The sequence below is a fragment of the Rutilus rutilus genome (genome assembly GCF_951802725.1).
Source record: "Rutilus rutilus genome assembly, chromosome: 4".
Classification (NCBI taxonomy): Eukaryota; Metazoa; Chordata; class Actinopteri; order Cypriniformes; family Leuciscidae; genus Rutilus; species Rutilus rutilus.
Genome location: NC_140212.1, coordinates 8,313,686 through 8,329,333, shown reverse-complemented (window position 1 = coordinate 8,329,333; position 15,648 = coordinate 8,313,686). Strand labels below are relative to the sequence as shown.

At 37.9% G+C, this 15,648-nt stretch overlaps 1 protein-coding gene across 1 annotated transcript; it reads left to right on the top strand.

The window, feature by feature from the left end:
• Positions 1–4,487: 4,487 nt before the first annotated feature.
• LOC311289116 (scavenger receptor cysteine-rich type 1 protein M130-like) lies at positions 4,488–10,175 on the top strand (the record flags this gene model as incomplete). Its single annotated transcript, XM_084406873.1, has 11 exons — positions 4,488–4,599; positions 4,857–5,153; positions 5,323–5,637; positions 6,016–6,315; positions 6,848–7,123; positions 7,303–7,617; positions 7,721–8,035; positions 8,130–8,453; positions 8,530–8,665; positions 9,486–9,673; positions 9,822–10,175. 11 exons carry the CDS (start codon positions 4,488–4,490, stop codon positions 10,133–10,135), a joined length of 2,892 nt encoding a protein of 963 aa, XP_084262999.1. The 3' UTR covers positions 10,136–10,175.
• Between the last annotated feature and the right edge of the window lie 5,473 nt (positions 10,176–15,648).

The following is a 15,648-nucleotide window of genomic DNA, read 5'->3' as shown; positions in this document are numbered from 1 at the left end:
ATCTGGCAAAGGTGGATGGTTAGGACCAACCAGCCGGCGCACAGATATCAGCAATGGACACATGGACAATGCTATACTTTACTGCCATTGGGCCCAAACTCGAGACAGGAGGCGTCCACTGAAAGAGCCTGCAGCTCACCAACTCGCTTGAACGATGCCAGAGCCAACCAGCCTGGCCGAAGGTCGGCTGTCGTGAGTGGCTCAAATGGAGGGCCACAAAGTGCCTTCAAGACAATGGACAGGTCCCAGAAGCGGATTTAGCCCCCCTGGCCCCTCTGAGAAATCTGACCACCAGGTCATGGTTCTCAACTGACTAAAGCCCTGCACGGGCCTCAAATCTAGGCCCTAGATTTTTCTTTTTTTTTTTCTTTTTTTTTATGACGACCAAGCAGCCGACAGCGAGTTAAACATGTTTGATCAATTTAGCCTCTCAAATCAACACTTTTTACTTGGCTACAATAAAATCCATAGATATACAACAATTCAAGCATATCACACAGACACTTAGTTTAAATGTTTATTATCACAACCACAGTAAAACGACATTTTTGAAAAGCTGAGGCAGGCTTCTCTGCTGCTCGCAGTCACAACAGCGCTTGCAAACGAAATGAGCTATACAATCTAAACAAATAAAATAAAAAACAAACATGCAGGTTATCTTACCTCAAAAATCAAGTCTTCACTACAGAACATGGCCATTCTTATTTCCAATAGTTTCCAACAGTTAGACTAATGAAAATAAAGTCCAATCGAACGAAAAACAACAAGACAGCCTCCTAACATGGCTAAGAACAGTCGCTTACAGAGCATCGTGGAGAAAAAGCACAGCATCCACAGTGGAAGGTTTTAATCCAGTCCTCCTTTCTTCTATAACTCTTCCATCTGCGCTGAAGAGCTCACTACTGCTGCTGGCGGGGACACTAAACACAGAGCGAGCCAGTCTAATGTGAATCGTGGGTCGCGCCGCCGGGAAACTTTCTGTGTGCGTTTGCGTGAGCAGACTGTCATGTGTCAGTCATATGTCAGTGTGATAGGTTATAAAATGTCTTTCTATGTTTGTTTTTCCATTGCCAACTTCTCATATTTTCTTTTAATTAATGTCTAAAATATAAAAAGAAGGATAAGCCTAAAACAGGCCTGAGGCCCGGCCAGTGTGTGAACTATGACATGAAAATTGCCCCGAAGCCCGGCCCTAGGGGTGTAAATAAATTATTATTTAAATAATATGTAAATAATATGCTGTGAAAGCTTCTGTGTATACCTTGAACTCGGACGGGGTGCGTTCACCTGAAAGCGCCAGATGCACTGGCTCTGGGATACGAGGCAGCAAGTTTTTGCTCTGCTTGATCCTGAACCCCAGACTCTCCAAGTGGCTGAGGAGCATAGATCTGTAAAGTCCAATCAAACGAAAAACAAGTTCGAAAAACTAGTTCCTCCTTCGATTGGGCTAAGAGCAATCAATCATTGAGGTAATTCAGGAGAAGTACTCCCATCCGTCTCAGGGGGAGAGGGGCGCATACACGCATTTCATGAAGGTGCACGGAGCAGTCATTTGGGTCAGTCCAAATGGTGGGACTGTATATTGGTAAGCCACCCCTTCGAATGCAAATCTCAAGAACGGTCTGTGACGGGGAGCTACATGGATATGAAAGTATGCATCTATGCAATATCCTTTGTATCCTTGTGCTTGTGGGGACATTTTTTGGTCCCCATGAGGAAAACAGCTTATAAATCTTATGGCATCACTCGCATGTTACTTCCAAACTTTTTATAGGTTATTGATATCATTAAAAGTTAAAAGGGTTTTCTTCAGAAATCCTGACACTTTTTTTATTTAATTTTTTTACTTTTTTTTTATACTTGCCATTTCACAAGAGAAATTACCTAAAAAGCTCTCATCCAAACTGTAAAATACTCAATATATGAGGGTATATGAGGGCTTTGGCAGATACTGTAGTTCTGTACTGTACAGTACTGTAGTACTGGCTCTCTCTGCTGGTCACAATGTGAACAACATGCTTATCCTTACTATGGTTGTGGTTTTTGTGGGCCATCTGAAACCACTTTTGTGGAATTAGGTCAATTTCACATTAGTCAAAGCAATTATTTGAAGGAAGGTGTCACAAAATAAATATTGTGATGTTTTCCACCCCTCTGTGTAATTAGAGCTAACTTTTGCCATGTGCTCTTGCAAGCATTTATTAACTTATTTTTTTTAAATGCCATTTTACAAAAGTATCCATTTTACAGAGTTGAGTTTATTACGTGTTAATATCATGCTAACATATGTATACATTAATAGACAGTGTGTAGGACATTCACAGTTAGTTAGCACTGTGCTCTTGGTTAACATTTACATTTTTAATGGCTTTTTTGTTACTTGTTAATGTCATGCTAACATATCTAATAGACAGTGTTCAGAGTTAGTTATCAGTGCTTTTATCTCTTCTCTGCAGGTGTTGGGCTTTGATGCTGTAAATAAACTGGAGAGTTTCCTGTATCCTGTAAGTCAGTCAAATATGTGTGTGTGTGTGTGTGTGTGTGTTTCTGCATCCCCTCTTGATGGGTGGGGAGGAGGAGCTCATCAGCTCTGACTGTTAGATATGGAGAAGATCATTAAAGCCTGGTCTGATTTGTCACTGAAGTTGTTTGATGATTTCCTCTGTTCTGTCTAATAAGGTAACAGCGAGTGTGATTGGAGGGTTTTGAACCTCTTTCTCTCTCATTAAGGGGGCTGAGAGAGGACGCCTGTACTTCTGTATCATCAGTGCGGAGAAGCTTGTACTGGATGTTGAATTAATCAAGCAGAGAGAGATGGAGAGATGCCTGACACTCATTTTACTGTCTTCAGTTATAATACTCATCACAGCTGGTAAGTACACATGACATTTTTTATGATTTTTTTTTTTTTTAATGATGGGTTAAATGCTATATTATTTAAGATCTTAAAATTAAACTATACTGTAATGTGTTTTTTTTAGATGCCCGTGTAATCACATTGTCACAGTATAATGAATGTGCTCTTGTGTTTAACAGGCAGTTTATCTCTTTCTCTTTCTCTCTCTGTCTCTCCAGTTTATAAAGAGCTACAAATAAGTTTTACATGAGTGTCTTCTTTTTTATTCAATATAATATATTGTTATCAAAATAATATTAATTTATTAATTGAAACCCTAAGAGGTCATTATTGTAATTTTTTTGTCTTGTTGTGTTTTGATTGCAATTAAATTTTTCATGTGATATCAACATTGTAAATGTTGTCTCAATCTTCTGTTATCTAAAAAAATAAAACATTAATCACCTTTTCTCTGGTTGAAAACTATTTAATCGTCATGTGTCAAACATTATTCTATAACCATCAGGCATCTCTGTCCCTCGAGTTGGGTGGCCGTAAAATTGATCACACATTTGGAGTTCTGATTTGATAAACACTGATTTGGAAATATTAGTGACAGACATGTTAGCTTGAGCAAGTCCCATGAACATGTTTATGAAAAAGAAAAAGAATTACTCATTCATAATCCAGCAGGATAAATGCTGTATAATGTTATGTCAAGAAGTTGTGATCATGACAAACAAAAACAAAACCTAAAGGCCTTTTATAGGGTTACAATGTTAGTCTCTTAAACAATGCCAAGACCTCAGCTTCAGAAGAACTATATAGAGTGAAAAACATATATTAAAAGAATACACCAGGTTTAATATAGTTTAAGCTCAATCAACATAATTTGTGGCATAATTTTTTACTTAAATAATACATTTCTTCTTGTCCCCCCTTTAAAAAAAGAGGTTTTCCGTAAACTTTAAAATACTCACTGTCTCAATAATATAGAAAAAAGACGTAAACGAATATATGTTAACATGATTATAGTGTGGGAAAAAAAAATGCTTACTAACCTTTTCTGTGCAAACTTATTTCCAGTTTTAAACTTTGTTTCCATGACAACATAACGGTATAAACCCTGTAATTGTTTTTAACTATTTACAGCTGAAACAATAATGCATTTTAGGATAATTGATTTAAGTGCTTTTATAAAATTATAAGCTTCACACGTCTTTAAACCCTCTTTTTTTATATAAAAGGGAGTCAGCATAACAACAGATATTTGTTAATCAACACACCTATGATGTTGATTGAGCTAAACTTGTATTGAACTCTGAATATTCATTTTAAATACTCAGGCGTATGTGTCCCATTTTCCCAGTTGACCCACTTTGTAATGCTGTAAATTGAACTCTCATCCCTTCATCTTTCATCTCTCATTGTTACTGCTTAATATTTAGACCGTATGGATGTGAGGCTGGTTGGTGGTCACAGTCGCTGTGCTGGTACAGTGGAGGTTCTTCATAGAGGTCAGTGGGGAACAGTGTGTGATGATTTCTGGGATTTGGCTGATGCTGCAGTGGTGTGTAGAGAGCTGGACTGTGGAGAACCTGTAGATGCTCTGAGTGATGCTCATTTTGGACCAGGATCAGGACCAATCTGGATGAGTTATGTCTCGTGTACTGGATCAGAGACAACACTGAAGAACTGTGGGTCAAGAGGATGGGGTAAAAGCACCTGTGATCATAGTAGAGATGCTGGAGTCATTTGCTCAGGTAAATATTTTACATATTAAAATTAATATGCGCTTCCAGATTGGCTTCTAATTTAGTTAGTTAGTTAGTTAGTTAGTTAGTTTTTTAAGTTTTAAAATGTTGACTTCAATAATAAATACATTTTATATTTATATTTGTTGTGGTTTTCTTTTGTGTTTTTACTTTATTCATTATAAGAAATGGCTTTGATGTACAAATCATTAACTTGAAGCCCCATAAATAAGCCATGCTTTTGTTGATCTGTGTTGTTCTTTCAGAAGTCCGGCTGGTTGGAGGTTCTCGCTGCTCTGGGAGGTTAGAGATACTTGATGATCAGTCGTGGGTCTCAGTGTGTGACGCTGCCTTTGACCAGCAGGATGCAGAGGTTGTGTGTAGAGAGCTGGACTGTGGGGCTCCTGTACAGGTGCTGGGAGAAGATGCTTTTGGCAAAGGAGACGCTCAGATGTGGACACAAGAGATTCAGTGCAGAGGAAATGAGTCTCAGATTCACCTCTGTCCAACATCACCGTTAGATGAAAACAACTGTTCTCATGAAAATGATGTTGGACTGGTGTGTGCAGGTTTGAGCCTTTTTTAAATAAACTGAAATCAAATTTAATGTTCCCAAATTCTACACTAAATATTAGTCAATTTTATCATAGTTTTTTCTCTTATTGTGATACTTTTTTCCTCATTCTTTCCTTTTGTCCATATGTCTTTACTCCCTCTTTATTTATTTTATAGACAATTTGAGAGTAAGGTTGGTTGGTGGTAGCAGTCGCTGTGCTGGTAGAGTGGAGGTTCTTCATAGAGGTCAGTGGGGAACAGTGTGTGGTGCTGGTTGGGATTTGCCTGATGCTGCAGTGGTGTGTAGAGAGCTGGACTGTGGAGAACCTGTAGATGCTCTGAGTGATGCTCATTTTGGACAAGGATCAGGACCAATCTGGACAAATCGCACATTATGTTCGGGATCAGAATCTACACTGAAGAACTGTGGAACAATAAATTGGGGTTTTTATGACTGTGATCATACTAAAGATGCAGGAGTAATCTGCTCAGGTAAACTGCTCAAAACCCTGCACTGTTTTTACATCACTGATAATTCAACTGCCTTAAAGGGAAAGTTCAGCCAAAAATGAAAAATCAGTCATCATTTACTTTGTCTTTCAAACCTCTATGACTTTGTTCTGTAGAGCACACAATGTTTTTTACTTTCATTATATTGAAAAGACTACCAGGATATTCTGTAAAATTCCCCTTTTATGTTCCATAAAAATGAAAGTCAGATGATATGGATTGACATGAGAGATTGAGTAATTTGACTGTTTTACTCCTTTCACATTAATAAGTGGTGCTTTATGGTAGAACAATAATGACAAGAATTACACACCTTTAGATAAACAAAATTGAAACGTTTCTTATCTCTTGCTACTTCAGGTGTCAGGCTTATTGGAAACTCCAGTTGCTCTGGGAGGTTAGAGATGCTTGATGATCAGTCGTGGGTTTCAGTGTGTGACGCTGCCTTTGACCAGCAGGATGCAGAGGTTGTGTGTAGAGAGCTGGACTGTGGGGCTCCTGTACAGGTGCTGGGAGAAGATGCTTTTGGCAAAGGAGACGCTCAGATGTGGACACAAGAGATTCAGTGCAGAGGAAATGAGTCTCAGATTCACCTCTGTCCAACATCCTTACACAAAAACAGCTGTTCACATGATAATTACCAGGGGCTGATCTGTGCTGGTGAGTTAAAAGAATATAGTAATATCATACCTTTTTACTAATAGGGTGCATCTCAGTCAGCTTCATATTTCACAGTCAGAACACTGACCAAGGAGCCAGCCATTTTAAGGTCTGTCTCAATCACAAAATCCTTCAAGTTCACTTTAATGTTTGCTCCCTAAAAATCCCACAATGCACTCCAAAAACTAGATGCTCACTACATTCCCCTTAATGGAAATTCTGTTAAGTGCAAAACAAATCGCACAAACCAATATGTCAGTATAAACATCAGTAGATAGGTAGTGAACAGTGTAGTAAATATTTATATTTAAAATTTGGCTAAAATGTTTCATATATATATATATATATATATACCAACAATCAAAGTATATTTCATAACATACTTTAAACAGCAAAAAGAAATGTCAGAAAGCTGTTATGTGTGTTGTTAATAAATACCAGTGGTGAATTTGTGTACACAATACTGATACACAAACTAGTGTGCTTACGGAGATGTAATCACAGTCTCTATCTGTATTTTTCTGTCACTTAGATAAAAAGAATGTGAGGTTGGTTGGTGGCAACAGTCGCTGTGCTGGTAGAGTGGAGGTTCTTCATAGAGGTCAGTGGGGAACAGTGTGTCACTATGACTGGGATTTGCCTGATGCTGCAGTGGTGTGTAGAGAGCTGGACTGTGGAGAACCTGTAGATGCTCTGGGTGATGCTCATTTTGGACCAGGATCAGGGCCAGTCTGGATGGATGTATTATGCACTGGATCAGAGTCAACACTGAAGAAGTGTGGGTCAGCAGGATGGAGCGAATATGTCTGTACTCACAATAATGATGCCGGTGTCATCTGTTCGGGTGAATAATTTAACTGATTGCCCATTAATTTGTTGTGACATAAAGAATATTTTGTTTGGAAAACTGTTTGTATGTTTATTGTATTTAACTATCAAGCATTTGTTTTTGTCTACTCTGCACTGTCATTCCTGTAATATTAACAGGTCATCAAGCTTCCAGACTCGTTAATGGATCTCACCTGTGCTCTGGGAGGTTAGAGATACTTGATGATCAGTCGTGGGTTTCAGTGTGTGACGCTGCCTTTGACCAGCAGGATGCAGAGGTTGTGTGTAGAGAGCTGGACTGTGGGGCTCCTGTACAGGTGCTGGGAGAAGATGCTTTTGGCAAAGGAGACGCTCAGATGTGGACACAAGAGATTCAGTGCAGAGGAAATGAGTCTCAGATTTCATTTTGCTCAATTTCATTATCACACAAACAAAGCTGTACCAGTGACTATAATGTGGGTCTGATCTGCTCTGGTAAATTATAAATATTCAGTGTCTCTTTGTTTGTATTTGAAACATTATATGTTCTATGTCAGCTGCATTATACTTTATTTTAACCTCTATGTTCTTTATTCAGGTTACACAGAGGCTAAACTGATGAACGGTTCAGACTCCTGTTCTGGAAGAGTGGAGCTTCGGTTCCTCAGTAAATGGGGCTCAGTGTGTGATGCATGCTGGGATATGAGAGCTGCCAGTGTCCTCTGTAGACAGCTGAATTGTGGGATTGCTGTGTCTGTTGTGGGATCAGACTGGTTTGGAGAAGGAAGTGGTGAAAAGTGGGCTGATGTGTTTGATTGTGACGGGAATGAAACAAAACTCTCAGAATGTTCCATCTCTTCATGGAGTCGAGCTGAATGTTCTCATAGACAAGATGTTGGAGTCGTCTGCTCTGGTAAAATTATATTTGTCACTCAGAGCATTATGCTCTTTTTTACCATGTTATAACACAATTCTTATTTTAGTAAAACATGAGATCTTCTCCTCAGGTTCCTCTCTGGCTGTTCATGATGGTCTGGTGCGGTTGTCTGGAGAGAGACAGTGTGAGGGGGAGCTGGAAGTTTCCATCCATCAGGTCTGGAGGAGAGTTCTGCTGGACTCCTGGAGTCTCACTGAATCCTCTGTGGTCTGCAGACAGCTGGGCTGTGGCTCTGTGCTGAACTTCTCTGGCTCCTCTTCATCCAGTCCTGAACACAGTCATGAGTGTGTGACGGGCTTCCAGTGCTCTGGGAGTGAAGCTCATCTGGGGAACTGCAGCTCTCCACAAACTCTCAACTGCAGCTCCACACAACAGCTGTCAATCACCTGCCTTGGTGAGAACAACAACATCTGGGCAGATTCTTCAGTTGTTAGTGATCAATAATGTGTTTTTCTCTCTCTGAATATCAGGTCGCGGGTCCATCAGGCTGGTGGGTTCTGGGGGAGACTGTGCAGGGAGGCTGGAGGTTTTTCACAGCGGCTCATGGGGGACAGTGTGTGATGACTCCTGGGATATTAAAGATGCCCACACTGTAAAAAATTTGGAGTAGGATTTACTTGAAAAAAGCTTGCTAATTTTTTTCACTCTGAAAATGCTAGTAAATTTACAAAGTTTGCCAAGTAAAAACCTAAACATTTATTAGTAGCTTTAATTAGAAATCTTTAAGTTAAATTTACTTGGAATATGGAATTAAGTAAACTTTACTTAACCTAGTTAAGTGAAAGTAACAAAGATAATAAGTAATTTTAACTTGGCTAGTAAAAGGTTGATTAATATCAATTTAGTTGAAATTTCCTTTGCATTACATTTCACTCAAACAATAATATTGAATTATACCAATCATTTATAGTATGTGCTTTACTTAGATTATCTAAGTAATTTATACGACATCATGTCAGATGTTAAGTCTCATGTGAATGCAAATACAGTACCTCAATACTTCGTAGACAATACACAATGACGGTAACATTTGATGGATCATTTTTGTGTTTGAATGTGTCTTTTTGAGCAGAAAATTTACTCAAAATGTCACAAAATGGCAAGTTACTAATCCTGACAACAAAAGCAATGATAAAACAGTGTAAATACAGCTGGAAAACAGTGAAAAATGAACCTCATTAATTATTCAAGGTCCAGTGCATGATGGGAACCCCAGTATCAGAAAAGTTGAGTAATTTTTACTTAATTTTATTGAGTTGATATTTACGCTTTCATTTCTACTCGCTTGAAATAAGTACTGATATGGAATTTACTTAGTTTTTTTTATTCTTGCCTGGACTAACTTTTTCATGTAAATTAAATTGTTTTTTTTCAGTAGTATTTACTTCACCAAAAAATCATTTTTTACAGTGCATGTGGTGTGCAGACAGCTGCAGTGTGGAGTGGCCCTCAGTAACCAGCAGGTACCAGCCTGGTTTGGTCCTGGTTCTGGACCCATATGGCTGGATGAGGTGGAGTGTGAGGGGAATGAGACGTCCCTGTGGAACTGCTCTTCTCCAGGCTGGGGGAAACATGACTGTCAACACAAGGAGGATGTAGGAGTCGTGTGCTCAGGTAAACACAACTAAAAAACTAAACTTTTTTGTAACATTTAAAATCTAAAATATTATGTGGTATATTTCAGTCATCCATATATATGTAAAATTCAGTAGTTGAAATAAATGGAGTTCGATGAAAGCTATTAGGCTGTGTTTCCATCTAGAGTTTAAAGAGATCAGGTTAACTGAGGGCTGTGAAGGGAATGTGGAGGTTTTCTACAATGGATCCTGGGGTAATGTGTGCTGGAACCAGATGGAATTAGACACAGTGAGTCTGATCTGTCAAGAGCTGAACTGTGGAAGATCTTGTGCTTTTTCCAATTCTATAACAAGGGTGGAATCAGCTCGTAACTGGCTGGACAAAGTAAAATGTCGACAACATGATACAAATCTGTGGCAGTGTCCGTCTTCACCTTTGGGAAAGAATGACTGTGGTGAAAATGAAGTGGCCAAAATCACCTGCTCAGGTAAGGTATAATATAATATATTCTCCACCTTTTTTCCTGAGCAACCAATGAGTGCTGCCATGATAGATTCGAACGTCCGTTGTCCTATTTCTGGTCTCCATAGTAACCCATGTTAATACTAGATAAAAACAGCAACTGAATTAATTAAACAGAAACTTTTTGAACACTACTAAGAATACAAATAAGCTCAGGGTCAAGCCAATAAGATTAAGGAATTCTGTTTTGAGCACTACCCCACAAACCTGTATGAACTGCATTCTGTGCCAAATACTGATGAGACAAAAGGAGCATGGCTTGCAGCACCATAAGTTAAAATACTCCCCAAATAAGGTATATGACTGCTGCTTATTATTTTGGGGACAAAAATCCCACTGAACTTCACTGCGATCTGCAGCTGTATTGGGAAATTAACGCCCACCTGTTATCAGTGTAGTTTAACTCAGGCCGCTTCATGTCATCTACTGACATTGAACTCTTGACAGCTGCGGTACTGCCAAAAGACAGTTATTGCGACACTGTAAATTGTCAGCATTATGGAGACATATCTTTTTTTGGTAACACTTTACAAAAAGGTTTCATTAGTTAGCATTAGCATGTTTATTAATAAACATTAACAAAAATGAATAATGTTTATAATGCTCTAACTTGTGAATCCAGAACATAAAAGTCTTGAATCCCCTCGGAGCTATTTGACATGGTCTACATTTCCCTACCAGAGACGGTGTTCAGGTAAGTTAATTTGATGGCAAAGAACATCATAACAGTCATGTGACCAGAATAGTACTCTTCTGGATATTAATGTATTATCTTCTATGTCCAATTTAGAACGCCTTCCTCTCAGACTGAGTGGAGGTTTGGGCCGGTGCTCTGGGAGGCTGGAGGTGTATCATAACGCTGTGTGGGGTTCAGTGTGTGCTGATCTGTGGGACATCAGCGATGCTCAGGTGGTCTGCAGGCAGCTGGGTTGTGGAGCAGCACTGAGGGCTGATGGGAATTCAGTCTTTGGTGCTGGTGAAGGTGTTGTGTGGCTGAACAGAGTCGAGTGCAGAGGGAATGAGATTCACCTGTGGGACTGTCCTCTCTCCCTGAAGAACCACACTGACTGCTCCCACAAAGAGCACGCTGGACTCACCTGTGCAGGTCACTGCAAAACACTGACCAATGTTTGTCTTTCTTTCTTTTTTTAACATAATTTTAGTGCTAATAATACTGTTTGTGACTGTTTTGTCAGATTTGTCAGTGTCCACTACTCCTGCCACAACAACATCAGCTTCTCCTCCAGTTTCTCAGACAGTGCGCTCAACATCAGTCACTCCTCCACAAACTCCTCCAGTGTCTCTCTCTGTGCTTGTGGTTGTACTGGGAGTTTTGCTCTTACTGCTCTTAGTGCCACTGCTTATACTGATTCAGCAGAACAGAGTGATGAGGAGAGGTAGGAGAGATCCAGAGACTGTCATATTGTTTGTTATTCATTGTGTGATCAGTCATGTGTTGTTTTTACGAACTGCTCCGAGACACGAAGGTTGAGTTCCAAATGCAGCTTTAATCAAGGGGCAATCCAGACACGTAATCCAATATACAGGCAATTGGTCAAAACTCAGGTAGGCCCTTCAAACAAACAAACAAACAAACAAACAAAACAGGCAGGGGTCAGAGGCAAAAGAGTAATCCACGGAACAGGCAAAAAGTCCAAAAACCAAGAGACATGAAACCAGGGAAAATGTTTGGAAATGCAGTGCAACAACATACAAAACTTTGCAATGAGTGAACATGGTATAAATAGGCTGAGACTAACAGGGTAATGAGACACAGGTGAATGCAATCAGTGATGATGAGTCCGGGCAGTGAGTTATGGGAAATGTAGTTTGTGAGGGAGTGATAATAGTCTGGTGTGGAGTACCTGTTCTGAGTGCCTAGTCTGGTGGCTCTCAAGGGCACTCCAGCTGGTGACCGTTACAGTTGTGAACTGACAGCAGGTTTGTCTGTCTACACTCACAGCTCTCTCTAAGAGGAGACACAAGACGACGACTGAGGCCGTTTATGAGGAGCTTCATCACAGACCCTCTAATAGACAGAGTTTCTTCACTCAGAGGGGTGAGTAAATGTCATAGAGTCTGATTTGAGGAGATCATAATCACTTTATTCATAGCGGAGAGTAAAATAAATCACATAGATCCAGTTGTGTTATCTGAAATGACACAGGGTTAGTGTTGTGATTCAAAGGAATTGGGGATTTTGGTTGATTTACACCTGTGAACGTGTGTCTGATGAATCTACTTCTCCATAATAGGAAGTGTCCTTTCAGAAGAACAGCATTCTGGGTATGAAGATGCTGATGAGCTTCTTTCAGGTTAGAGGACTCAACTATAAATCAATATATCTGCTACATACAGAAATGAATGGATGTTGAATTAATTAAAAACATTCTCTTAGCTGGTTATCTTAACTGAGTTTAAATTATATAAACCATCCAGCACGTAATAATTCAGATAAGGATTTATTGAATCTCTCTTTTTTTTCATCGATGCTTTTAAAAGCGAATTTTGCAGGAGGAGCCGCACCTGACTACTATAATGACATCACCACCACTGAAGGGTCAAATAAAGGTCAGTGACTTTAACTCATTTCACTAAATTAAATGAACTATTGGACCTCTGAATAGTTAAAGCAGTTTTTGTTTATTTCCTCCTTGCTGTTAACTCATTTAGAAGAGCAGCAAATCACACCTGAGAATTATGATGATATAATCACTGTTGGACTGAGATCTCGTGATACAGGTTTATTTCTTATTATCATTTCTACAGGTTTTAACAATATACATATATGCATTTTAATTATGCATTTGCACTGTTTCAAAATCCAAAATCTTGCACATTTAATAGATGCATTTAATTTTTCATTATTTTGTCTCTTTTGACTTGCCAGAAAACTATGATGATGTCATCATTGTACGACAATTCTCCAAGGATAAAGCAGGTGTGGGATTCAAATCACTCTCTCTCTCTCAAAAAAAAAAGTCTGTTTGTTTGTTTGTCTTCAAATTATAGTGGCATATAAACTCATGTAATTAATAATAGAAACATTTATATTAGAGGGTGTTCAGGAGGAATATGATGATGTGAAGAATATCAGGGAATATATGAGTGGCATGTTTGGTACGTTACTGACACCTTTTTACCTTGAATTTACGTTTTGTTTTTTATAATCGTTTTATAATATCAATTTCTGTGATCTTGATAGCTAATTTAACTTGACTGCCAATATTGATGTGTTCATTTATAATACATTTTAAAGCATATATTGATAAATTAATTTGCTCTTGTTTTCTAATAACAGACTATGATGATGTGGGGGAGGAGCCAGGAAAACAGGGAGGGACTTTATAACTGAAACCACACCCACTGCCTCAAATCCTTTCAAAGTTTTCTGTAGAGTTTAAATGTCTTTGATGCTATACAAGTGCTGTTCGCCAATCTTTTATGTAACACTTTGTATTGAAATCTACTAAATCAATTGTTTAATCAGTTTTTGACTGAAAAAAATGCTTTGCTTTCATGGCTTTTTCAAAAAGTAAAAATTTCTCTTTCCAGAGGTTTTTACAAATCTCATTGTTTTTGTGATCCCATTGCACTAAAACATTTTTTATCAATTTGTTTATAATTGTTATAATATCAGATGCTTTAACTTCCACTGCTCCAGTCTTTAATATTTCACAGCCTCTTAAAAATATAAATAAATATAAAATATATAATTTTTCTTTTGAATGTAGACCCACTGATGGTGGAAATATATATTTAGCTAAAGAACGTTGGAATGTACTTTGGGAAATAAGTTTACAAACAGCAGCTGTGATCAAGAATGTAATGACTCTCTGAACTGAGCAGAAGAGCATGTTGTTCACTTTATGTCCTGCAGAGGGTTTTTTGAGAAACAGTACACGGGGTGCCTACAGCATGCATTTAATTTACTTGTTTCATATTTCTGTCCAATTTTACTGTTGTTTTGATTTTTTTTTTTTTTTTTCTGTTTAGGAATTAAAATCAGACTGACTATGTGCATGGATATTATGTCATTACTATTATTATTATTATTATTATTATTATCATTATTGTGAATTTTGTTTCAACAAATTGTTTTCTGTTTTCTGTAGAACTTTTTGTATTGAACAAAAAGTTCAATACAATTCTATGAAATGTTATATACTTTTATTCAGGAATAAACCTTTGATATGCATTTCTGTCTTCTCAGTGTTTGTGGTCAGCAGTTAGTTATCAGTGCTTGTATCTCTTCTCTGCAGGTGTCAGACTCTGGCGCTGTATGTACACTGAAGTGTTTCCCACACTCACTGTCATGACAGCTGGGTGAGTTTATCATGTGTGTATCTTCAGTAAATTGTCTGTAAGGTGGAGGAGTACCGTTCATCAACAGAAGCATTCTCTTGATATATATGGAGATATATTGGCTGATTTGTTGTTGTAACTGTTCTCTAAGTTTAACTCTGAATATGATTGGTGGTCATCAGAAGCCCCTCCCCTCTCTCTACCTTTATCTTTCTCCCCAGAGCAGACAACAGTCTCTTTTTCTTCAGAATTGCTAAGAGAGCAGATGAAAAGTTGGTAACACTTTACAATACGGGTGCACTAATCTGCATTAATCCATGCTTAACTAATGCACAGATCATTTGTTAATGTATGACTCATGAAGAACTAAACCATTAATTAATGATTACTGCATCAGTAATAAAGATTCTAAATGATTAATAGATTAAGTAATATATGAATTGTTATTGATTAAATGTGTCATAATGTATTCATTCCTTAATAACATATTTTATTAACTAATAGTGTAAATTAATGCATTAATTACCATAATGGGTTGAAGTCATGTACTTCAACTTTGAATTGTCTGGCATATTACTTAACAATTAGTTAATAGTCATGTGCCTCAACAAGTAAAGTCATAACATAATGATACATTTGCAAATCATTAGTTAATGATTAATTAAAGCAGACAACTCGAAGTTGAAGTATTGCTTTGACCAATTGTGGTAATTAACACATTAATTTACACTTTTAGTTATTAAAATATGTTATTAAGAAATTAATACATTATGACACATTTAATTAATAACAATTCATATATTACTTAATATATTAACCATATAAAATCTTTCTTAGTTGCTGATGCAGTAATCATTAATTAATGGTTTAGTTCTTCATGAGTCATACATTAACAAATGATTATCTGTGCATTAGTTAAGCATGAATGAATGCATATTAGTGCACCCGTATTGTAAAGTGTTACAGAATAGTTTGTACTGAAGTGCAGAGGAAGAGGAAGATGAAGAGCTGTCTGACAATCTTTCTGATGTCCACAGTCGTCACACTCACCAGTGCAGGTATTTTATCTCTCAGTTAAAGGGCCAAACAGTTCCTTTCAACATATTAAATGAAAGTGGTTTAATATTTAACATAAGGATCCTACAGCGTACCATCAATGACTTGTGTAATATTACATTTCTCTT